The 26,653-nt window shown below is 43.1% G+C and overlaps 1 protein-coding gene across 1 annotated transcript in view; it reads right to left on the minus strand.

Annotated features, from left to right (window-relative positions):
• The window catches only part of ACSS1 (acyl-CoA synthetase short chain family member 1), a 968,098-nt gene extending 948,008 nt beyond the window's left edge, over positions 1–20,090 (minus strand). The window contains exon 1 of the mRNA XM_069606883.1: positions 19,709–20,090. Coding sequence (XP_069462984.1) covers positions 19,709–20,090 — 382 coding nt within the window. The remainder of the gene's footprint in view (positions 1–19,708) is intronic.
• Positions 20,091–26,653: the final 6,563 nt, after the last annotated feature.

The raw sequence follows: 26,653 nt of genomic DNA on the forward strand, positions 1-26,653 counted from the left end.
TTTCAAACCTTGCAACATGTGCAAAATATTCACTGAACACCAGCAGACATTTGGCAGAATGGAGTTTTGTGTGCCTACAAAATCTGGGAAATGAAGAGCCCAAAAACAATGCTTATAACAAAAATGCTATGGAGTCAGCAGCTTAAGCCTAACTGCAACTGGATTTAAAACCACCAAAATCGAAAATGTTAAATTAAATGAGTGACCTATGTTTGGTGTCACATGCCTTTGTAACTGTTGAAATGTCATAGTTTTGCACTTAGAATCAGCATTCTAGCTGCATGTGTAAAATTACAAGTTATTTTAAAAGCAACAAAAAGTTAGCTGAAGGTCTGGCTTAAGGAACTTGATTTTGCCTAGCAACGGATCCCATCAGGAGTGAAACTTGAGTCACAACTATGTTCCCAGGCCAATGTTCCTTTTGCTGCCCACACTAAGGATATGCCATCTATCTGATAATTGAATTTCCTGTGCTCTGCCAGAGAGTGAACAAAGCCCTCTCCACTCAGGCAAAGGTTTTTATTACAGACGTCGTAAAAAGTGGCTTCCTCCTGGAGAAGCTGGGAGGGGCACTGCCTGTGAGAAGCAAGCTGGCTTGGCAGAAACTGGAAAGACTGGTTTCTGTACCATGTGACCTGAAAAGACACACCCCTGCAGCAAGGATATGGTTTTATAAAAAGGGGGATAATTCATAGTGCGGACATGTGAAAATTTTATAAATGATACCATAATTCTTGTGATTTTTCTGCCCACAGTTTAAGACGTGGTAGGAACCGGTGGTAGGTTCAGGGGGGTTTTAGCGGAAAAGTGGATATTACTCTAAATGTGTGCATGTTAAAAATCTGAAACTTCATCAGTTAATGTCCCTACCCCCTGCACACATGTATGTAAAGTTGGGTCCATGTCGGAAATTGAAAAAGCAGTTAAAAAGTCAATTATGTACACTCTTTGAATGCAAGCTCCGAGAATGAGCAGATTTGGACATAGACATGGCTAAATTCAGCCACACCATGTATATGTAATTTCAAACAACTGTGTAACTCTGAAGTATGGATTTTGATCATATATATATTTGGGTGCACAGATGATAAGGGAGGTTGTTTCAAGAGATCATAAAATGACATCAATCTGACTCACAGTTCAGTTTGCCAATCAAGCGGAGGAATGGAAGCCTGACCAATGACGAATGAGAGGGGCAAGTCTAGTGATGCAACACACACACCCATTCTCAAGAAACAGATAAAAGCAGAGAGTCAGGACACATAGAGACATTCAATTTCATCTGCCGCTGGAAGCCCTGCCGGAAAAATCCATACTTACCTCCATCAAACTCCAGAAAGCCAAACTAGAGACTTCAATCTATCCAGAGCAGAGACCAGACCAGAGAGAAAGCAGTGCTGTGCCTAGCCGAGACCAGACCAGGCGCTGTGAGCAGAATCCGGAAAGACCTGACCAGACTGAAGATCGTGACCAAGTCGCTTTCCTGTTCAAAATCTCTTGTGAGTACTTAGCAAAACTCAGAACACATCTCTTAGTTTAAATTCATCTAATTCAATCTATTTAACCTAAGTAGAACTGCCTCCTATCTGTCACCTGTCATTTCTAGTAAAATTTGTCATTTTGAAAAAGTGTGCGTTTAAAATTTACAAAACCAAAAACGACCTTTACTAAATTACTCATATCTCCGCAACCGTTTGGGCTAGAGACTTGCAATAACTTTCATTTGGAAGCTGAGATCCCAGGCTTTCCTAGGACCCCAAAACGGTAGAGATAGTCCTTGCGGTTCCTTTGTAATAGCGCTCGGCGCATCCGCGAATTTTGCCGCGATTTGCAATTTCTTCACATGTAAAAAAACTGCTGCTGCCTGATTTCATTTGCCAGAAATTCGTTTAACCTGCTAACTATCCCTGCATCATTGCTAGTGTGAGCCTGGACTAATATTAACTAGATACCACTCACCCTGAACCTCTGTAAGGGAATTAAAAGCGTTTAGCATATTTTTTTAATTCATTGCTAGCACCTATCAAAGCATTTGCCTGTGTTTTCAAACTTCTGTTTAAGCTTGCTGGATTGAACTGAATTACAGTTTTTTGCATTTCTGAGAACTGTGTGTTTTCCTTCCATTTCCTTGCCTTGCATCAAGGGGGGGAGGGGAGTAGCCAGAGAAAAGTGATTACATTGTTTGGTTGAAATCATATTGCGTATTTTCTGTACTGCATTCATTGAATATTGCATCCACCTGAGCCTACATAAAGCATCCTCTACCACATTATACTTTTGTTCCTATTTACCAGTGTGCTACCTTATCCATTTCATGTCAACTCATTAGTGATTAAAGAAGTGTGCTAGTGCCAGATTCTCCGTTGTTAATATTTACCATATCAGATTAAGTGTGATATTCAATTATTAATTTATTAAAAAGTGTGATATATATTTTAATTTATCAAATAAACCTTTTAAACTTGCAAAACAGAATTACTTCTTGGCTCAGTGGGGTCAGGGGGATTCCAAGAGAGGGGTGTTATACAAGGGTAGTCATCCAGAACGCATGAACTGGACCTAAAGATATATCAATAAGGGTTTTCATTCAGTATTCTAGACTAGGCGTTAACTTGGCTGTAGTGCTGAATTGAATCCTCTTACACAGTGCAGAGCTGATGCAGCCTGGATGCATGACGACAACAGTTACCTGGTGGGTTAAGAGTCTGTTCAATGCTACTGATCCCAGGTGCACCGGGTAACCATAGATCCAAGGTCCCTCCCATCAAAAATCCGAACTGCGACCAAAGTGGGAGAACGGCCTGCCGGAAAGAAGGCAGCCGCCAAGAAAGCACCTGCGAGATGGAGCCAGTAACCAGTGTCCAATGCCAGATTGTTCCGCCACATACAGAGCAACCACCTCCCCCTTGAAATGAGACTGCGGAACAGCAGGTAGGTGGACCTAATGAAGAAGAGAAGAATTCCAACAAAGGGATCCGAGAATCCTGAATAATTAAAGGAGATTCAAAACCAGGAGATGAAAGAAACCCTAAAAAGAGGGGAGCGAGAAGCATATATCATTGAGTTGATTAGAAAAAAGAAGAAGAAAAGTACTCAGAGGGGATTATATGTAGATTCTGATAAAGACACCCGGGCCGAGAGGCACAGGCCTGGACAAGAGTGAAAAACAAAGATATGAACAGGAGCTAGAAACATATGGTTAGTCATCTGGATATGCATTAACGGCCCATGTACACACAGTGAGTCAAACAGAGTCTTAGAACAACCCAGGTACGGTCCAAGCCAAGTTCAACCGATACGAAAGAACCTTATAGAGATCACCTAGACTTTGGGAAAACAAAAACGAATACCCTGAAAAGTAAAGTCAGAATCCCACATAGAACAGGGGACTATTAGAAACAAACGTATATGAATCCCTGAGAAGAGATGAGGTAAAGGAGTATATACTAGAATGGGATAGCCTCAGGGTCAGAAAGAGGAAAAGGCCAGAGAGGGGTATACATGAGAGATGTAATCTTCTGGAAAGAGACAGCTAAGAAAGAGATAACAGTCTGTACCAACCAGACACTGACTAAAGAACTATACATTGGTCCCTTAAATATGAGTCCAAGGGTCTGTACTGGACCACCAAAAAGCTCACCTGGGGAGGAAAATCAACTCAAAAGGTGTTAGACCAGGCAAACTTTTGAAACTATCGAAACTCGCTCCCAAACACGTTCTAGACATAGAAAAATTACTTGTGAGCATGCACAGAACTGTGAAGAGTTTACACTTGGTTGGGCTATTAAACAAGGTTGTGCAACCGTATGATTTATTGAAACTGCAAACAAGAAGCCAGGTCTGGGAATATTTCTATTTTGTTTATATAAGACCCTTTTTTACATTCATTAGAACTGTGAAAGCAACAGAGAACCTCAAACACCAAGAGGGGCAATTTCCAGAGATATGTGTTTAAGAGGGGGTCATGCACCAGCCAACAGCAAGCAGATGAGTTGTTTGAATTGGTTTTCCTTTAAATAGCAATAGGGTCAGGTAGATCGCTTTGATTTTGGACAGAGGACAGAACCAGTTTATGTATGACGTCCCAGCAAGCATCTTAGTATTTGGAGTTATTTGATAGGGAATCTCTCCCACAGCAATAGGTCTAGGTGAGTCTATCTTTTTTTTTTAATGAAACCTAAAATGTTTTGCAAACATGTCCCGTTGTACGTGTCCTATCACTAATAAACCACAGGATGCATGTACAGCGTTTAGTGAGTCTGCATGTTTTCAGCCTGCACATGTTTTTGCGCTGGAGTTGTAACCTTCTCCAGAAACATGTACAATGTCAAGCCCCCGCCCCACCTTTCCACCTTACACATGAGTCTATTTGTGCATTTTAAGATAAGACACTGCAGGGGTTTAACACTTTGCTTAATTCTTAGTTGATAGAACATTTTCTTACACTCATTCTTGTAGCAAAAACATCTGACTTACGACTATGGCCTGCCCTGGCGGGCATGAAAGCACAATATTACCCTATGCAACAATGTTTTGCAATGACATTATGACCCAAAATTACTCTAGACCAGCTTAAGCCACTAATTATATTTCAAATGATAGTTAACTTTGTGAACGCAGTTCTTCATTAAAGTGGCACCATAATTAATTCCGTTTTAAATTGTGTTTCTTCTTGCTAAATACATTGGGTTTTAAAGAAGTCATTCATTAATTTTGATTACCATGTAACTGGGAGGACACAGGGCATTTAAAATATCAGCACTTGTGTTCCTGTTCACAAAAGGTATTCCCCGGGTTTCCCTTCCCAGTATCTTTCAAGATTTACCCAATCTAAATTGACAATATGGGTTTGATTGGGGTTTAATTTACCTTCTGAAAAGTAACTTCTTATTTTGAACACTCAGCTGGGTGCTCAATCCGTCTGTTATGTTTCCATCAGCAACCCTATTTCCTAAAATAGACTGGTCATCCTTCTCTCAATGAGCTGGTCTCCAATCTGTGTGGGGCCAGTACTTCAAATTATCTCATCTCTGCTCTCCCATCACAAGTTTGTTCCCAAAAATCCTCAATGTTCAGCTCCCGATATTCCATAATTCTTTAGGTCCTGTGTTCATCCAATTATAGGTCTGTTTTATGCCTTTCCTGCTTTGTGGCTAAGTGTAGTTTTCTTAGTACCATAACACACAGCAGAGGAGGTGGTCAAACCCCCCCCCCTATTGAAGAAATGCAATTTTGTTTTTGGACCCTTACTTGTAATTAGAATATGCTATCTTAATAAAACCTATATCATTTTAATCAAAATGTAACTGTACACAGTTAGACACTTGAATAACTATTCTGTGATCAAAATTGGCAAAGGTACGTGTTTTTGACATGGTTTGCCTATTCTTAACATGACGTAGTAAATATTTATTCACATAATTTGGTAGAAATTACGCCTAGATTCAAATTGTGAAAATGTTGTGTTGATCTGCACTTGCATCATGACCCATAAATTACTTCAATGATTAAATATTTGATTTAAGATTTGCCTCATATTACTGTCTAATCATGTTACTAGTGTGTAATTTATTTTTCCTGTAGGTGTCAGTAGCAGTGCATCCCCTACATACACTTTTTTCCTATTATGACTCCAATCAATGGGGACTAACGCTGCCTACCACCACTTGTAATTCAGCTGTAATACCATGGACCAAGTCGTGGTAACAGTAATACTGGTGATATCGAGATACCTCCAAACTTATAACTAGGACGAATGTCTTTTTGCACTGTAGGGAATTTGATAACCTGTGAACCGGTGCTAATGGAGTTTTTTTTAATGGAGGCTTGGACTTTGATCAATTATGACAAGCCCTTTGAATTCGGGAACCCGAATCCATTAGTGACAGGTGGCAGTGGATTGATTTGTATAATCTTGGAACACGCTTGAACAGACCACTAAAGCCTTGGTATATGCTACTTATGTTTTGTTATTATAATTATAATTGTTTTTTTATAACATGCTTAATACCGAAGAGGTTTCTAAGCTTGGCCACAAACATGTGTTGCCTTGCGTCATCGTGCTTCCAAGATGAGCACGTTACCACTGAGCCATGCTACCCGTGACTTGTGAATGCCTGAGCCGGGTAAGCCTAGAAATTAATCTGTGAAGGTTTTCTAATTTCCCTTTTTAACAGTTTCTGGTTCCCTTCTTCAATCACAAGACTCAGTTAGGTCACTTTGAATATCAAATTCAAGGATTCTGAGTGAAACATATGCATGGTAGAACAAAATTTAACCATTATGTTAGTTGCTGTCTGAGTATGCATCTCACATTATTTTGGGTAAAATGAAACACCCTCAAAAACAGTAATTGAAATGATATACAGTGATACCTCACCATATGACTGCAATAGGCCTTACATGTTACATCATTGTGTACTGTACAAATATGGTAAAGATAGTCACTGAATACAAATCACTTTTAAAGTAGAAACACATTTTCTCTACACAGGGTATCTGAATTCTAAGAACATGTTAAGAAATTCGGTTCTCTAAGCGTCAGAGTTGCGAGAATGTGTGTTTTGGAGACCCAGGCTGGGTTCTTATGTTGATAAAATATCAAAGGTCCTTGGGTGTCAAAACAAAACACTCATGATTTGAATACACATTCTGTGGTATTCCTTGGAAATAAATGCACTCAAAACATTTTGGGTCTAGCATTCACATGCAACGTAGTTCTTTTTTGGTTCTCAGCCTTGTCCTTTTGAATTGTCAAACAGTGGCTGAAAGAAAATATGTACTCTACCCTATTGACTTTACAGGTGAAAAATCAGGCCTCGGAAATGATTGCAATCCAAAACTGCTTTTCACTAATATTTAAACTGTTATTGGGCATGCACATTGCCCCAAGGAAAACACCCAGAAGTGCTGCTTAGTGCCGTGAATCCCCCAAAAGATCAAAAGGGATTTTGTAGAAGTTCAGTCCCCCCTGGGATGGTTTCAAGAGCCATAGTGACAATTAAGACTCAACTCCATACATTTTACATATATTTGAACTTTGCCACAAAGATAATTACCTACATAGCACTGCCTTCATACCCAAAAGGCCCTTGCTTGCCATCTAAAAGTGTGCATAGCCTGTGTATTACTTTACAGGGATGGATTGTTTGCATTTTAATAGTGTGCTTGTATTTTTAGTTTAAGTAAAGGCTGATATTTTTATAATACCTTAGAGTGACATTTAATTTATTTTGGTGCAACAGTACAATTGGTCATTCTGGTGCTTCCTTGCTGGCTCGTATCCATATTTAAGAGCATAGACTGCCCTCGGCTTGTGCTACCCTGAGAGGTAAAGAAGGTATACATTTTAGGGTGTGCCCTTTTCACCTCTATGACTGAGATCACTGCTGATTTGGCAGCAGTGTGGGGCTTAGATGGATTTTAGAAATGCCTACTCATCAATGTTCTCATTCAGAACAGTAGTTGTTTTGTCTCAGTGGTGGCAAGCAGTTGGGAGCCAGCTTGGACTGCACCTACAGCTTAGTTAGCCAAAATAAAATAATTGTGGGGGCCTATTGTATTGCATCCCAGGTCGGGCAAAATAATCAACTTACAAAGCTTTCCAACCTGTGATAGTGTGGTTGTCTACACTATCAAATTTTCACATGGAAAATATTATTTTGCTCAGACAATGTGGAAGACTAAAGAAAGGTGGAGCAAACATAAATCAAACATCAGGACCAACAATCAGAAATTCTGTGTGGCAACCCATTTTAAGTAGGCTGAACATCAAGTGAACCAAGTGAAATTCCATGTAGTGTAGGTGGTAAATATGATATGATTATATGATATGGCATTTATAACGCGCCTATACACAAGTGTTTCCAGAACAGAGGAAGTCACATACAGAATGTGCTGGTATACAGAGACGCATTTTCAATTGATGTTTTATAATTAGTTGTATCATATGCCTCAAATTAAAACAATTAATTGTGTTTCATGTGAATGCTCGGATCTGAACATGGTATTAATCAATGAGAATTACAACCATATATATGAGATCTATAATTGTTACTCCTTTGATAAACATTTAAGATGTGCTGTATCATCGCCAGGAGATAAATATTGGTGTTCAAAGGACTTGTTTTAGGACTGTAATTGGTCTTAAAGTTCAATAAGAACTAGGATATGGTATATACTTTCCAGTTTAAAAAAAAGACTGACGATTCCTGATGGGTGGTTGAAACTTTATAGACTACCGAAGTATATTAACATCCAAGGTTGTGAACATGTTTACATTTTACATTTTGAAACGAATCGAAAGGTTATATCTGTGACTTTAGCAGATTATATAACATCTGATATTCTTGATTTAATTTCACTGTTGGTTACTAGTTAAATATGGCTTGAAAATTCTTATGGTTTGAATGCTTCGGTAGTTGGTGTTTCATAATCTTTTCCATTCAGGAAAGACCAAGGAAAAGCTAATGCAAGGGGAGAGTGGGTCAAGTGGGTGCCGAGTGACTCTTGTGCTTGGACAATATCTTTCTTGCTGGCTAAGTAATCACTGCGAGACTTCTCGCTTTTGAACAGTGCTGTAGCTTTACCTGCATCTTCTACTGTGGGACGCTCTGTTGCTTTTGCCTGGAGAAAATCGAGCACTCTGGAATCTACCTAGTGAGCCTGACTTCGCTGGTGACTCCCTCGAGACTCAGCATTTAAAAACCTGACTCAAGCGTGTCAGCGCACGCATCAAGTAGGTGCTGAGTGTCTTATGTGCTCAGACACTATCTTTCTTACTGGCAAAGTAATCGCTGTGAACCTTCTCACTTTTTAACACTGATATAACTTTACCTGCATCTTCTAGTGTGGGACGCTCTGTTGCTTTTGCCTGGAGGCAGTCGAGCACTCTGGAATCCACCTAGTGAGCCTGACTTTGCCGGTGACTGCCTTGAGACTCAGCATTTTAAAACCTGACTTGAGTGCTTCAGCCCGCGTGTCGAATGGGTGCGGAGTGTCTCGTGTCTGGTGGCCTGAGGGAGTGGGGTGAGGTCTTGCCCATTATCTTTGAAGTTCGGTACATCGCACTGTATTGTAAGGTAAACTAACCTTGCATTTTTTGTTTTGCTACATTGAGAAATGATGCGCAAAGCAACATTGCAAAGCACAGGGGTCCATCACAAAGTAATAATTTGCAAAGTCACACCAAACACAATCTGGCCAAAACTCCAAACACACCCTACTATCACAAGCCTAAATGACAGCATTTTTTGCCACTAAAGATGGAGACGTGCCTCGACATTCTTCAATAATATTTGAAGAGGAGAATGAGGCAGTTCTGGCAAAGACATTAGATAATAACAACTCATTGCTGAACCTGGTTACTAACTTGAAAAGGGCCTCCATGGGTGGTGAGCATCTGTCACTTGAAACAAAAAACTTGGAAGATAATGCTTTAATTAACCTATCCTACATGCCAGATATGACAGTCTATGCCTCACAGTCTGACTCCTCTAGCACAACGGAGTCTGATGATGAAAGTGAGTCATACATGCCTGGTAAAACTATAGGGGGTGATCAGGCCGAGATTAAGGACTACCTGGCTGTTTTGGAGAGTAAGATCGATGGTCAAGCAATAATACTTGCCACCATAATGGAGGAACTGTGTTCCAGTAAAGCACTTAGTCTGAAACTGTCAGATCTTGTTACATCTCTGATAGAAAACACTGAGTATAAACTGACGGCAGAAGGAAAATCAAGAGATCATGGGGAAAACAACAATAGGACGGGTCAATTATTGACAAATGAACCAGTACAGAAAGGAAAACCGGTGGTGAAATAGACAATCTCAATGGGAAGGAACATGAAAAAGCCTACAACGAGTTTTGGATTTTGAAGGACACATCCCTCCTCCCACAGAATTTAAAAATGGGCTTAAAAAGAAATGTTCAATACCGACCCCATACATATTACCGGTGGTGAATAATGCCGAGACTGTCCCAACAAAGAAAAATCAAAAAGGAGGCCAGAAAAAGAAGAATCAGTAAGCATGGAAAGGCTCTTGGTTCCGAAATTGTGCCTCTGACGGAACCATACGCCAGGCATATCTGCAGGGGCCTATGGAAAAAGGTGGAAACAGTTTGCTGGCAAATCAGCAACTAAGCAAGTCGGATGCAAAAAAAAGGGCAATTACCTAATGACAAGCAGTCACCATCAATTATTTTGCCCACCTCTGTAATTAGGTTTGATGAGAGGGCTGAGAGGGAGGGAAAAACAAATGATATCCCTTCACAGCCTATAGAACTACGACTGTATTGCCCATCAGACATCCAAGCGCCCTAAAATATTGGGGCATCTGGATTATTTTGGAATAGAATGCTCCCACATCTCACAGCCCATTCTTAAATAGAACTGTGCTCTTATCCATCTTTAAACAACTCCCCTACTTGGAAGTCATACAGACAATGGACATTCTGAAAATTGATCTGGCCCTACGGAACAGCAAAACGAAGTGGGCTCTTGTAGAGTTTGCTTCGCCTTTGATGGTTGCGATGTTGAAAACACACTCCGAGATTTTGCTGCAGGTAGGATATAACTTAATAGCATGTTGGAAAATGAGTGGGCGAAAGCAAGAAGTAGACAAACAAGTGCCTGCAATAGGATCATCAACTCTTACGTAAACGTCAGAGAGAGCAGCTCTAAGAGCCTTAAAAAGCCAGAGCACGCAAGTACAGGAAAAGGCACCAGCCACTGATCTCTGGATGCCATTGTGCTCATATAACGGGGCCACCTGAAAAGGGAAAAATACTTCAAGTCTGTCGTGGGTATCATGGAATACACGTGGACAACACTCCTTTTTGGATCATCCTTAAGGCCAGGTTCTATTGAAGGATGCTGACATCTTTTTATTGCAAGAGACCTGGTGTACTAAGCCCTTTTCTATAGATGGCTACCAAATTTTGTCCAAGAATGCCACCCACATTAAGAATGGGAGGGCGCGTGGTGGCCTTGCCATAGGAGCCTATTTCCAAATGTGAAGAAGTCATCCAGCATCTTAATGGGGATACTAGATCTTTCCACTTCTTCGCCAGAGGAAATTCTGTTCATCAATAATTATGACCCACAGGGGGGAACACTGCCCATGATTATACAGAACATACTAAGGAGCGCTATTTCTTATTGGGCTGAGAGATCACCACATGGTCATGTTTTGTTGGCTGGTGACTTTAATAGGAGATCAATGCATCTGCTTGAAGCCACCACTGCGGGGAGGAACAGCTCTTGGCATAAATGTATCGATTTTTATGATCTAGAATTTCTTAAAATAGCATTGAGGAGTGTTACAAATCCTCAATATACCTGGTCTAGTGGTATTGTAACATAATTTATTGATTATGTGATTGAGGATACTGAACTGAGTGCTGAATGTAGCCCTGTTATTATTGTGCATAATAAGATCAGTGATCATGGCACACTATGTTGGATAACAAAGTTAAAAAGTACTCCAAAGCTTGTAGAGAAATGCTCCAAGATAATGATACATCTTGCTGGTAATAGAATCCAATGGACAACAGGGATACCAAATTGGTGAATGGGACCTTAAACCATACCTTCTCTGGGATAGAGATTTTACTAAGGGCTGTACATTGGGGTTTGGTCAAAACGATCAAAGGGTTGATTCCATCTCTTACAAAAGCAAAGCAAGGACGAGCAAAGAACACCAATATTAATTGCTCTAAACCCTTTGATTGTGTTATCTTAGAAAGAAAGAAACAATATCATAGGGAAAGGGCGGTAATAAGAAATAATGTCAGTCTACTTCCATACACCAGACAGAAAATGTTAATTAATTTGGCTACAAAGTGTACGAACTGGCACAAAATGCATAAGGAATTCATAAGAAGCATTAATTGGCAGAATTTATTTTTGTGGCTAAAAATGCATAATACGGCAAGTTTTTGGCACAACTATAACAGCTTTCAGAAGTCGCTTTTCTTGACAGAAATAAACCCTATTTCATAGGCGAGCTAGACATCACACATCCAACATCTGTATTCCCCTCCAGGAAACTCAATGACGGATATGATCCATCCGAGTCCTTGGTGTGGGGCAAGGATGGGATATCCAAAGGGGGTGCACTTGCTACAGAGTTGAATGAGATTAATTTGGAACACTCAATAGTGAAATTTAAAGCATCACATGCTCCTGGGCCTGACCGTATCCCAAACCTGGTATTCAAGGACAATCCGATCTTGTGTGCAAGGATGTTAGAAATTTATTTTGGCCACATTATCAAGACCGGCAATATACCAGACAGCTGGCGACAATCCATATTGGTCCCGATTTTAAAGAAGGGAGACAGATTAGTACCATCAAACTACCACCTATTGGAGATGATGGCTTCCAGCCAGAAACTGTTTGCTAATATATTACTGAAGCATCTAACTACATGGTTGGAAGCAAAAAGCATCCCAAGTACCTTTCAAACAGGTTTTAGAAAGAAATACAATACTATGTCCAATATTGCGATGCTACAGTTTTTGAGGGACCTAAGACCTAAGGGGAAAAACAGACTATACTGCAGTTATGTTGACTTTTCCAAAGCCTTTGATCTGGTGTCCAGAATAAGGCAGTGGTCTAAACTGAAAAAATGGGGCAAAGATCCTGTTCTGCTTTATTATATACAATAATTGTACACAAACACATCTGTAGCTGTACGCCTCCTTTCAGAGGGTTGTCTATCAGAATATATACCCAAACATCAGAGGCTAAAACAGGGCTGTGTATTGGGCCCTATTTTGTACAACCTTTACAGAGCAGATATGGAATCGGCCCTTAAGTCCACAAGAAATGTCCCCCCTAAAATTAATGGTGTCAAAGTCATCTGCATGTCATACGCTGACGACATCATAATATTCGATCAGACACAGATTATCCTACAGCGAACACTGGACGCCTTAGCTATCTATGCAAAAGAAAATCTAATGGTCATAAATAAAACGAAGACAAGAACAATGTGTTTGGGGGGACCACAAGTTGCAGCGAGAAAACTTCAGTGGTTTATGGAAAATACATGCTTAGAGAATGTTAAGGAAGTTGTGTATTTGGGTTTTCCCATATGGGCAAGACCTTCGGCATCTCATTATGAGGATTTTATAAATACAAACATTTGGAAGAGATGGCTGGCCATAAAAGATTACATCGAGCATAATGGTGGACGAAATACAGAAGGATTCGACCAATTTTATAAAGTCAGTATAGTCCCTTTAATCCTTTATGCCTCCGAGGTATTACCATCTGCACATGTAACTTGGCTGGATAAGCTTGAGGCAAAATGGATACAATCAATTATCAACTTGCCCAAATGAGTTCCAGTAGAAGCCCTGAGACTTGAATATGGCATTCAACGCCTGTCCTCATTGTGGTCAGTAAAAAAGGTGTTGTTATATTCCAAATTGGGTAAAACAAGCCGTAATTAAAACAACTTACTACAATTGCTGGGTGAAGAGTTGCAGAAGGTCCATCAGAATAATTTCACTATGGACCTTCATATGTTTACAAGAAAATATTTGGTTGAACTGGGACTTAATTTAGAAATGATTGAGGGCTGCCCTGATTTGTAAAATATAATACAGAGAAAAGCACAGGAATTGGATTTGGTCGTGGGCATCAATAAACTCTATGGCCTCAAGAGGTACAGGGAATGCGCATATCAGGGCTTCAAGTGTGGTAAGCCGTGTAATTACTTAACCAAATGGTCAAGTCCTGAGTTGAGGAGATTCACAATGCAACTTCGCCTAAATATATTGTGGACTACAGAATTCACTAGTAAATGGAGGAATGCAGAAGCACAGGACAAGGTGTGTAGGCATTGTCTTTGTGAAGTTGAGACGAGTGGGCATATATTGACCTCATGCGTGGCTCTGACTAGCGTCTACATATGAGGGTATGGAGGTTTTGTCCGCTCTCCAGAAAACATAAATGGGGATCAATTCTGGGCTACTTTGATGGGGGCTGAATCGGTTGTCATGAACGCAGCAGCTTTTTATATCTGAAAGCGAGTTATGAAAGATGTAATAGGGGTGCCTGAATAAGTAAGTGAGGCTCTATGGTGTGGAACTCAATAGATTAAAAATGAGCACATATTAATTTGTTGATTTTATGAGGGATCGCTCTTATTTGTTTAGTTTTTATCTTGAATTTTGTATGATACTTTCATGGTGATGTCTTGCTTAGGTAATTTTATGTTCAAAATGTGAACCTTTTTTAAATGTGCAAAAAGTTTTTCTTTAAAATAAACTAACTGCCCAATCAAAAAAATGTTTTTAACAAATGCAAGGGGACAAACCAAAGCTCTTGCTTTGGCTCGTATCGTTACAAGGACTGAATATGAACATACCACACATGCCTGGATATAAACACTCCAATGCTGATGGCCTCAGTGGGTACATTATCCTTTATGATTAGCCAGACCCTTAGAAGGATTTACCTAAAAAATATTTGTCTGGGAGCATGAGAGAGAATGTCATCTGCACCAATGTGCAAGTCCTTGCTTTTTTATTTTTAAATTTCAAAATGGTGCTGGTAATTCAATTCGAGACAGTGAGTCCTGCTAATCAGGCATCACTTTCATAAAGCTCCACACTGCAAAGCATGGTGCACACATGAATCTCTACTGGACAGTCTACTGACACCCAGCTACAGCCATGTAGTTTGGCAACATTGCAGTAGAGGTTGACATGTGCCTTCCTGACAAACTGCCTGCTGGAATGTAAATTAAATCGAACAGCCATGGGCTACCCTTAATCTTATGCTCCCTTGACTAACTTATATAGAACTATCCATCCCAAAGGCATAGTGCTAGATTAACTTGTAAAATATAAAAAGGTATCACCTGCCTGTTCTCCAGCTTCTTTAAGCTAATCGCTGTTGCAGAACCGCACTGCAACATTGTACTCAGTCACAGACTACCGCTGCAGTTGAACTAAAGCGTTGAGACATCTTCGAGCTACGAGGATCTGTAATTCACCAGGTTTCCAAGCTACTTTTGTGCCTCGAGACAATTGCCACTTGTTGAAGTGTAACGTACTTGCCTTGTGCCAAACTGACTCAACCATCTCAACAAAGAATCGAAGAATCGAAGAAGAGGAAAGCACCCAAAAATCCAGCTTGGCGTGGTCGAGTCCCCAGAAGAAAGGTAAATGAAAATGTGTTCTGTAATGGCTCTTTCCCGTGGCCTAATTTTAAGGGTCCTAGTGACAAGAACTTACTGCATACATTTTTAAGAAACATACATTTGAACTTGGCAACAAAAGTCAATTGCCTACATACTCCTACCTTCCTACCGAGAGTGTCCCAGCCATTCAAAATTCTGCAGATTGTGCTTCTTTCTTTACAGGGATGGTGTCCGTGTTTTTAATAGTCTGCTTCTATTTTTAGTTTAATTAAAAGACTCTTATTTTATATAACCTTGATTGGAGATGTTTACTTTGGCACCACAGCACTTGCTGTTTTTATGCTTCAATTATTATTTATTTGTATACAGTACTTAAAACTTTTACAAATACATACATCATATTGAAACAAAGCAGAATAAACAAACTAAGTACAACTTTCAACATACATTTACACAATATACTGTAGCAAATGCACATTTAAAATGATAAAATATTTATTTTTTTACCACACTACAATTCAAATAGTATCATCTTTATGGATTGCACAAGACATTAACCTTAAACTCAAAGCTCAAAATTCCCTAAATCCATAAAGTATGGTTCCAAAATACGATGTAAATCAAACCAATTTAGTATCAAATCCAATTCCAGGGGGTGGTAAAAACAGCTCTCACCCTACACAATACCAAAAAGGGGGGGCAGGGGGTTTGGGTTGGAGGGGCGAGGGTGGTATGCCCTTGTCCTTCCATTCAATATCAAATAAGTATTACCTATTCAATACATAGCATGATAAATAATTTAATAGTTAAAACAGCAAAAAAAAGCTGCATATTAAAAACAAGCCTAAGCTTTCTTTGGGATGATACGGAATCCCAAGGGCAGCCTTCCCCACAGACACAGTCAACCCTTATTTCACCTCAATCCTATCACCCGAGTGCTGTCACATATAAGAATCTTTCTAATCGAACACCACACTCTAAACAGGGCAACGTGTACCTTTTTGTTCCCAGTATTAAGACAATATGCCCAAAAGGAGCCTGTTTTTATATTTTCCTCACAATACACAAAAGAGCTAAACATTGTTCTAATAACAGATTCCATCCCAATACACTTGGTTAACAATGCTTCAATGCTGGCTCACATCCCTCTTGAAAAGAATAACCGGCACTGGGCTTATGCGACCTTAAAGTGACAGAGGTGTACCATTCATGTAGTGACAGTTATCACCTTTACGACTGAGATGCTTGCTCATTAGTAGTAGTGTGGAGGCTGAGTTGGAGTTTAGAAACCACTACTCATCCCTATACTCCATCAGAGTAGTCGTTATTTTGTCACACCACCGTTGCCAAATCTCCAACTATCGGGCATTACAGCCCTCTCTTTAGGATTACACCTTGCAGACGCAGGGTGGTGCAGAGAGGAGTCAGATTGTTTTGGGAGGTTGACGTTAAGAGTTATGAGCCCTATAGCAACATCGGGACTGGCGTGGGCAGCACCAGGTTAGGGAAGGCTAAACCCTCACACTTAGAGGCAGAAGGCATTATGCTGACCTTACGCTCAGCCCATGGCTCCAAAGGCCAGGGCCTATTCAATTCCTCACCTCAGAGAGCAGTGTATTTAACTACATTCAAAACAATCATTAACATAAAAGCAGTTTACGTACAATGGCAGAAGCGAAAAGCCAGCCTAGGCAATATCAAGAGCTCCCTACAATAAAGCCAACTGCTTAACAATGGCCTCAGCTTTTAGATGGTCCACACCTCCAATGATTATCATCTTGGTGCCTCCTGGTCTCAGAGGAAAGGGCTAAGGCCCTGATTCATGGAATTATGTGCGTGTAAAACGGGGAGTTGCGTGCCGTTCTGCCCGCAAAACCCTGTTTGACGAATTGGGATTTGCGTTCAGAGTGGCACGCAAATCCCTGTTTTACACACAAATAATTCCATGAATCAGGGCCGGAGAGTCAACCGTGCATTGGGTTTAGTGGCCCCACTTACTACTAGCTTTCAAACATGCCATCCCGCCCCCGACAAATTTTGAGGCTTGCTCCGCCTCTGGGGACTGGTGAGACATGGGCACCTGCGCAACGTCTGGAGCATCAGAACACCAGGATGCGTGTGTGTTGCATTAAGTAATCACGAGTTGTAGTAGTTAACCTTCTAAGAACTCGTGGATAACCTCAGACCCACACCCTACCCACGCTACTGGCCACATATAGAGGTAGCCAGTCCCAGACAACTCTGTGGAACTTCCCCTAGGTTAAGAACGTACGGTTAGATACAGAGCCGTCAACTGACCTGCGATGAAAACAACGCACCCTCCAGGCCACAAGCAGTGTCAGGAAACCCGCGAGGAAGGCAGGCTGAGAAAAAAGGTCATCACTTCCTAAAGTTATGGTCGTTTTACTTGTAAATCGAGCCATACTGATTTTTATTTTTGTTGTTGTTATAGTTGACAAATCAATCATTCCATAATTTTACAGTCAAAAATGTCACATTAAATCCTACAATACATGAATACATGAATACAGTATATATATATATATATATATAGTACATTGTTAATGAAACAGAAAACGTTAGAAGGCATTGAATGGCGAAATACCAAAATCACCAAAAAAAGGTGTTGGCACTGGGGGGGGGCGGAACCCCAAGGCAGTTAATAAAAAGAAAAATGAAAAATGATACTGCCTCGTGCCAACTCTACAAGCTTGGGTAAAAGGAGACATTTCAAATGAATTTAGGAAGAGCACTCCTAGTAAAAGCATTTGTCTTTTGGATGGTTCTTGGACTTACTGAGGTCTGCTTCTGCCAGGGACAGAGCTCTGACCTCATGTGACCTCCTAAAGCTGGCAGGTTTCACTGCCCAGAAGTGCATATGCTTGATGCCACACCTCAAGAAAGATGTAAGTGCTTTGTAGTCAGACACACACGCTATTGGTGGGGCTGGGTTGAAAAAAATGCTAATTGTTTTAAATAAATATTTCACTGATACACAAGCGTTTACAATGAGGTTAATTGTAAATCTAGACAATTGTGCCTGGCCCATCACTACATATATTAAACACGATTACAAAAACGTAAATAAAACAGAAACGGTTCTCTTTCTAATTCTAATGGAATTATCCTCAATGTCAGGGGCTCACAGCACACGTTTACCCTTTATTAAAGTGAGCAGAGCTATACAAATTGTGCACACTTTTGGAACGTAGGCCATGGGAGTGTGAGCAACACATAAGTGACCCTTGGGTCCTGTTCCTGGAAGACTAGCTAACACAAACACAAAGTTGCCACCATGATCCTTTCCAATCTGTAGGTGCTTATCCAGTCCTGTTTTTTTTTTCTTTGCATTCTGGGACTTGCAGTTCGAGTTTTATAATGCGAAAAGCGGAACTACAAGTCCCAGAAAACAAAGAAAAAAACAGGACTGGATAAGCACCAGATTGAAATGGATCATGTTGGCAACTATGCACACATGGTGCAATTAGAACCAGCGATTCCCCCCCCCCCTCAGCCACCTACTCCACATATCTACTATTCGTTTCCCACTAGCACAATTCCTGGGAGTCCTTCGATTAGAGATGCGCTCGGCCGCCCGTGTTTTTTTTTTTTGTTTTTGTTTTATTAAATGGATTCCCAGCTACAGGAGAAGTATTCCGCGGGGACCCCGCCAGCGAACGCCTGTTGCTAGTTGCCAAGTTTACTTGCGGAGTCAGCCCGGGGACTTATGTTGCCACGTTACAGCTTGGAGCGAAACAGGACTCCACGTTCACATCCCAGTTATGTCATCCGTGTGATTCTATGTCAATTGCGGAATAAAAAGAAGACTTGTAAATTTCACAGGAGACGTGCGTTTAAAACAATGATTTATCACCCGAGTGCTTTTGTTCGGGTTTTCTCTGACTTGCCCTGGAGTCAATCTGAAGGTTCGTCCTCCTTAAGAGGTCCTCCCAGTGGGACAACGCCCAGTTTTGGAAGCGCTCCTCCAATCGGCGGTCTGTTTTCAGCCCATCCCACTGCAGCACTCAAAGAGTTCGCCCACAGGGAAGATGAGCGCCGCTGAATGGATCTAGAAAACGTCCGGAAGGGTTCCATTCTCCGCACTTTCGCTTTACCCGGAATAATGTACCTGTGCCCCGAGCGCAAGGCGCTCTATACCTGGGAAAATTCTGAAACGGAGAACTCCACCCGAACTTTTTATTGACGTTAAACTATAGTAAAACAAAGAAGTTTTTGAAACCAATTCCAGTATTTCATTATATATGTGTATGTATATATATATACACACACGAGGCAACTTTATACGCTTCAAAGTTGCCTAATTTGTATAAACGTTCAAATGTGTTATTGCACATGTTTTGCGTACGCGTCACTACACCCTCTGTAGATGCGTTTCGATTAAGCTGTTTTACACGGATCTTGTTTCCTGTGTTAACGGAGCGAGCCCTGACCATTTGCACTAATTGTTACGGAATAGCGGGTGTGTGACTTCCAAGCGGGCCACGACAAGACACTTCTTACATCAAGTGATCGGCGGAAGCTCTCACTTACCAGACACGTTTAACTGTCCTCCGAGGAACCAACCAATCCTGCCCTTCTGGAAGTCACAGTCCGTGACGGTTTTATAAGGTTTCATCCAAATTAATCGATTTCTGGCCAACACATCCCAAAAGCTCTCGGGGTCCCTCACTGAAATGTCCAGAAGATCACCGTATGTCCGGACCTTGGATAAAGCGGTCGCCTCTGGCATGAATGAGTGAAGATCCCAAGTCGAGCCATAGCCTCTGGTGTGACCGATCTGCCGTGGGTCCGAGAGGCAGATAGCACGTGCTCCAGCGGTGCCCCTTGGCCACAAGGGCCAGCTGTGTTGGGGTCCCGACAGATGCCTGTGCAGCGCGCGAAGTAACTTCCCGCCGCGGAGACTTGCTGTCATGGTGCGCGGCTCGCAGTTCGGCTGAAATAAAAATGAGTTTGTCCCACCTGCAGCCTTCCTCTTCTGCAGCCCCGAATGCAGGGAAAACGACAATTCTGTGCGGACACCAAGGTTCGAGATGAAAGCGCCAGCTGTGCTGCACGTCACTGGGGGTAAGTTCAGCGAAATCTTCTGCTCCTGCACAGCGACAAAGTGCTATGGTGCTGCAGCCGCTCCTCCTCACATATGCAGGAAGTAGACGCTTCCTTTCCCTTTTAAGTTAATGAACGGTTGCTGAGTTTGGATCTTGGAGACCTTGTTATGGTTACTTACCTCGCGTTGTGCCTTACTGCCGCGTCTCTAATTTCATGTTGCTCCTCGCCCCTTAGTGTTAAATTTGTGCTTTCAAATCCCATTTCTATAGTCTCTTCCAAAACTCTTAAAGTGATAGGACACCTTGTCTATAGTCTATAGTTCCATGCTCTTTTTCTGTCGACTTCAGATTTAACTTAGCACTCATACAAAAAGTCACGTTGTAGAACTAGAGATGTGAGCTTTTCTCAACCAAGATTTGTATTCAGTACAGAAGTATTGTGAAGAACAAGCAGAAATGTGTCACTTTTCAAGAAATAGTGTAGTGTAATAAGAGGGGATGAGCCAGCAGGATTGAACGACTTTATTTGCTCTAGTAACAAACAGCTAGTAACTCTGACAAGGGTTCCTTATATGTCCATAGCTAAAGAGGTAAGTATGTAGGACCGAGGTGTCCTGGGCTGCTTTGCAGTCCTGAGGCAGTCTTCAGTCCCTCATTAGGAGGAGCGCCGGGAGCACAACCTGCTCCGTAGCATAGGCGCCTTCACAAGTGGTACTGGCACGCTTTCCCGGCTCTTGGCGGGTGCCGCGGGAATTCTCGCGAGACTATGCTGTGGCGCGTGATCTCGCGAGGTCCCTACACACATCCCTTTGACAAGCAAGCAAAGTTTATTCCATTACAAAGTCATCATACTTTGAACAGTCTTCTAGGACGATCTTCCATCCTGCCACCTGTGTCGTGTGCTTGAATTGCTTCTTGGGATGTTTCCAACGCCTCTCTTTCTGTCTCTGTGATTTCTCTCAAGGAGGTTTCTAATTCCTGCCCTCTTGTGGCCTCTCTGTCAGGGCTTTTACCGGACGTGAATTCCTCCTGGGTTGTTTCCGCTGTGCGACGCTTCTCAAACATTGCCACAATCTCCATGTTGCACGTGCAGCCATCCTCTGTGTGAATGTGATTTGGCCCTTTGTGGATGACTTTTACTGGTTGACTGAAGTTTTGACCTGTCGTTTGATCTTTACTCAGTAGTCGTTTTTTGATCCAGTCGCCTTCCTTGACTTCTCGGCTTTGGGTCGTTCTTCTCTGATCACTCCATCTCTTCATGTGCGCTTTGCTGTTTTCCAGCCTCCACACCACTTCTGCCATGTCTACTTCGTCCTCTTCTTTTACTCTGGTCAACCACAGTGGCACCAGTGTGGATGCTGCTCTACTCCCCCTCAGCATTCAAAACTGCGACACTCTGGGTGATGCCGCTGGGGGTTAATCTGTGGGCTGCAACAGCCCCCTTGACTGTTTTGAGTGGATCCATGCCAGAAGCGGGTGCTAACTGGATGGCTTCTTTTATTAACCTATTTGCCCTCTCCAGAAGTCCATTTGCTTGGGGATGGTACATTGTGGCCTTCCTCTGTTTTGTGTTGTGTTTGTGCAGGAATGACTCAATTTCCCTTGACACAAGCTGTACTCCATTGGCTGTGACTAAATCTTTGGGGAGACCTTCCCTCTGAAAAATGGATGTGAGGACTTCTATGACCGTATCCGTAGTAATGTTGTGGTTGAATTCTGCTTCTACCCATTTAGACAAGTAATTTGCCATTACTATGCCATACCGATGCTCGGGTGCCATTGCCTCCAATGGACCTATAAAATACAACCCCACATTGTGCCACACCACTTCTGGTATCTCCATGGGAATCATCAGGACGTGTCTGGTCTTCAAGCACCTGTCATGTTGAGACACTCGAGACACTCGCTGCATCTCTCAATCATGGAGCATATTTCCTGGTCCCTGGCAGGCCATCAGTACACCTCTCTCTTCATTGTGTCATGGTGGTTCCTAAATGGCCTCAATGGGCTCTGCACAGAAGGACTCTTCTCATTCCCACTGGCGGTATAACTTAATCTCCCTTAATGAGCAATCCTTCCACCTCTGAGATTTCTTCTGCCACTTTCCAATACGGCCTCATGCTTTCAGGTATGGCCGTTTTCTCCTGGCCAACCGTACCTAACCCACTTTGGAAGTCTCACCATGGTGGGATCCTTACTGACCTCCTCGTTCCAGTGTCCTTCACTTATCTCTAGGAATTCTGGACACCTGAGGTCTTGGATAGTTGCTACAATGCATTCCTCTAGCAGAAACGTGGTTGCTTTTTCTTTGTTGCCAGGTAACCTTGACATGCAGTCTACCTGGGCATTTCTCCAACCGGGTATGTGGGTTTTTTCAAATGTATATTCCTGCAGTTTGGCCGCAATGCACTTGCACGTTCTCAGTGTCACTGAGCCTAGTAAGATTGTTGTTTTGTTTCTCCCTTGTTCCCCCTCCCTTGCCTCGTCACGCTCTGAAACACTTGTGTATAAGCACAATACAAATAAAATATCAATATCAATGCATGCCGACCGGGGTGTTGACGTCTTTGTCCCACGTGGACTGAGCATATGATTGAGAGGCTTGTTGTTGGTGACCAGTTTGAACTTGGTGCCCTATACGTAAGTCCTGAATTGCTCAACAGCCCATGCCAACATCTCTTTCTCCACTGTGGGGTAATTCTTCTCAGTAGTGGACAGGGCCTTAGAGGCGAATGCCACTATGTTGAAGTGGGAGAATGGAACAAAAGGCTCCCACCAATCCCCTCACACCCCCGGCCTAGAGGATCGCGGCCCAGACACCCGCCACAAGAGGAGTTTGCCCATCTACCAGATGACCAGATACCCTGGTACAGGAACATACGGATGTGCCCACCAGCCTGCCCTGCCCATGCCGACACCTGCGGCATGGATGAACTCGACTGAACCATTCAACAGTAAATGAACACATAGTTAGAGATGCCATGACGACCTAGCCAACGGCCAGCACACCCGTGCAAACATGCACACTGGACACCCCCACACCAATCCACACGAAGAACATATTCAGTGCTATGACGTAGGTGACGGACACACCCACTGACGCGCATCTTTATTATTTTTCACATAGGTTTTTCAAAATGCTGAAACGCAAGACGCACAATGAACTCATCTAAAATGCTTGCTCACGCTTCTCCTAAACCATGCATCGCAATGAGAAATATAACGAAGACATGATACTGGGGATAAAGCAATATGATACCATAACCTAAAGCGCCGTGCATCAAACGTCTCTACCTATGCACCAGGCCCAAGTAGGCCGCAAGCAAGAGCCTCCATGAACATTGAACGGGCAAGAGTACAGTTGCTGACCCTGCAGAATGAGCCCCGCGAGAGCAGACAGTCAAGGGCACAATGTTGCAAACTCGCATGCCGCAAGCCGACGCCAAGGTCACACCTGCAAATTAAGCCAGACACACAGTGGAAAATGCAATATTAAATGTGCAGAATTCTGCCTCAACCACAGTCTCTCCTCACGAGACCAAGCCGAACCTGACAGGGTGCCAGGCCCCGGAGGACGGAGGCGCCTGGATCCCACGTTTTAAGACACAGGCAGATACAATTAAGTGACTCAATGGACATCTGCGGTGGTGGGAGTAGTCTGTCTTCCAGCATTTGAATAAATCTTCACATTGTCTGCACATACCCATACTGATACATTGTTGCAAATGACAGGTGCACCGCGAGCTGGGAACAGCGATGGTCCGAGACTGGGGGGCTCGCGAGTGGACCAATCAGAACATGGGGCTCTTATCACTGACGCCATTAACATTAGCCAATCCTCAGGGGTCTTCATGTAACAATTTTCATGTATCAAATTGAAGGGACAACCCAAGTATACCACCTGACTGACCCTCGACCACTAACAACATTCTCTATACGTATGCTATACTAACCCTACCACTCGAGGAACCAATCCAGAGTGGCGATAGGTTTTTTGCTAACTTTTCCCAGGTGACGCAAGTAGCGCGTCATACCAAGGTAAAAATGGCCTGCGAGCCCCACGATTGAAGAGTGAGTGTCAGGACGGACGCGTACGATCCATGACCCAACCCTGCCATTTTGTTTAATAAACAGCAGAATCACCTTGCTTCTTGCGTGTGCCTCATAATCATTTTTTGGGATACACGGGAGGAGTTGGGGCCTCCCTGCCCGGAGGTCCGCGGACGGCCCAGCCGACCCCGGGAGAATTTCCCCCCCAACAAGTTGGAGGCACTGCTGAGATCTGTTTAAGATCTGCTTTTATTTTATTTTTCCGAGTACTCGCGTTGCGAGGAAGCCCGGTGGCGCGGCCCCCTCTGCCGCTGCCCCCCTTTTGAGGACTACAGGACCATCGCGGAACTGCGAGAAGACCGGACAGCGCAATCCGGATATTGGCCTTCGGGAGCCGGTTGAGAAGTATCCCGCCCGCGGTTGGTGAGTGTCCAGACGTGGTCCAGACGAGGGGAGGTGGCGAGCCGCTTGGAGGGGTGCACGCAGTCGAGCGGCCCCGCAACAAGAGAACTTGGTGTGTATGCCACGCCCAATAAGCAATGTGTAATTGTGAGGGAGGGGGGAGGAATAGAACACGGGAGGAGGGAGGTGTTACACAGGTGCGCGGCGAAGGTTTGATAAATTAGTGTTGACGATGAAGTGAATGGTAGCTGGACAAGTGCGAGAGCAGTCCGCTACATTACGGAAGAGGAGGGGGCGGAGCACGAAAACATCACGTGCGGCCGCTCGTAGACACTGATTGGCCTAGGTCGCGACCACGCGTAGGGGTGTGTCTGTGTGCGGTTTCCTATGATTTGGTGATTATTGATCAATGAGTAGATGAGGATCCCTATTGATCGAGCAGGAAACTTGATAGATAGATGACGTTTCCCTGTAGGCGGTAGCTAGCTGGTTGCCAAATACGGAAGATAATTGGCTGGTTAAGCCCTCCTGTCGAGGGGCGTATCACACGCGAGGCGACGCAGCGTGCGCAGTCCGATTATATTGTTGATTACCTTGTTCCAGGCGTGACAGGAAGACATCTGTGGGGTTAACGGGGGTAGATTACAAGCGTATTTTGAACTTTTAAAAACATGTGAAGAACTTACCAGTAGTTTTGGAGGAGATCGGTGACGTCACCAGTAGGGCTTTCATAGGATATCTCGAACACAAGGAATTTTTTTTCTTTTGTAGGAGAGTGGTGGGGAAGAGAATTATGGTAAGGGAGTGGAGACGGAGGTAAACGATAACGAGTTGATCGGGGGAATGCAAAAAGGGGGGGCGTGGCTGCGCACGGAGAACGCCGGCCACGGCAAGAGGAGGAGGGGTGAAAGAAAGTGGGACGGCTGTATAAGGACCTCACACAGGGCACGCAGCCGCAGGGGGCTACGTGCGCCTTGGCCGCAGGGGGCCGTAAAGGTGTTGGGTAAAGGAAGAAAAGAAAGAAAAAGAATATATAAATGCAAATACTATATGTCACTATTTTTCCTTAGCGGACAATCGCAAGTCCCCAGAATTACGGGGCCAGGTAAAGATCTAAGATTGTATAGCGTACACTGTTAGCAAGGTAACCGCTACAAAATAGGGGTAGGATAACAAGGGAAGTGCTACTATGTCATACGGGACAGGATCGGGAGGGTGGGGGAACACCCTCACTACCCCGCTACAGCACATATGTAAAACACTGTCACCCCATAGGGAGAAACTGATCAAATATAGTATAGAATGGACACAGGGGACGGACAACAAAATGACGACACCATGGCCGCCTAATGGCACTTTCGATCCATTTACCCAACATTCACTATTAACCCATCTGCATAACACATACAAGGGGAAGAAGTTGACACACCACGTGGAGGTGTTTAACTTATGGAGGATGTTCCAAGGGTCCCGACCAGGGCCAAACGGAATGTTCATTATGGGGGAAACAACGGAGGAGAAGAAGATTAAGGAGGAAGGAGAAAATGGGGAAACAGAGAGTGAAGGCACACAGAACACGGGGAACGGACAAGAGGGAGGAGAAAAGAGTAACAACTCAAGCGAAAAGGAAATAAAAAAGGAACAGAGCAACGATATACCCCTAGCAAAGGTAGTGAAAAAGGAGGAAGGGGGCTTATATCCTTTAACAGAACTAGGAGACATGGTTCTATTGAGGGCGGCTGAGGGGCACTCGAACCCAGCATACAGCCCACCACCATATACAGCCACAAATAGCCACACGGGAAGGGAGCAGACTAGTACGACGGGATCAGCTCTTACGAAAATGCCCGCAGGGGAGGGGAGGATTGACGAAGAACAGATCACAGGAATAGGACATGATGAGTGGGTTGCTGCGCAGGTACTATTAAAATTACGAGGTTCATTAACAGGAGAAGAGGAGGAGGTAGTAAGAAAAAAT

Source organism: Ambystoma mexicanum, chromosome 4p (genome assembly GCF_040938575.1).
Source record: "Ambystoma mexicanum isolate Mex_15411 chromosome 4p, UKY_AmexF1_1, whole genome shotgun sequence".
NCBI lineage: Eukaryota > Metazoa > Chordata > Amphibia > Caudata > Ambystomatidae > Ambystoma > Ambystoma mexicanum.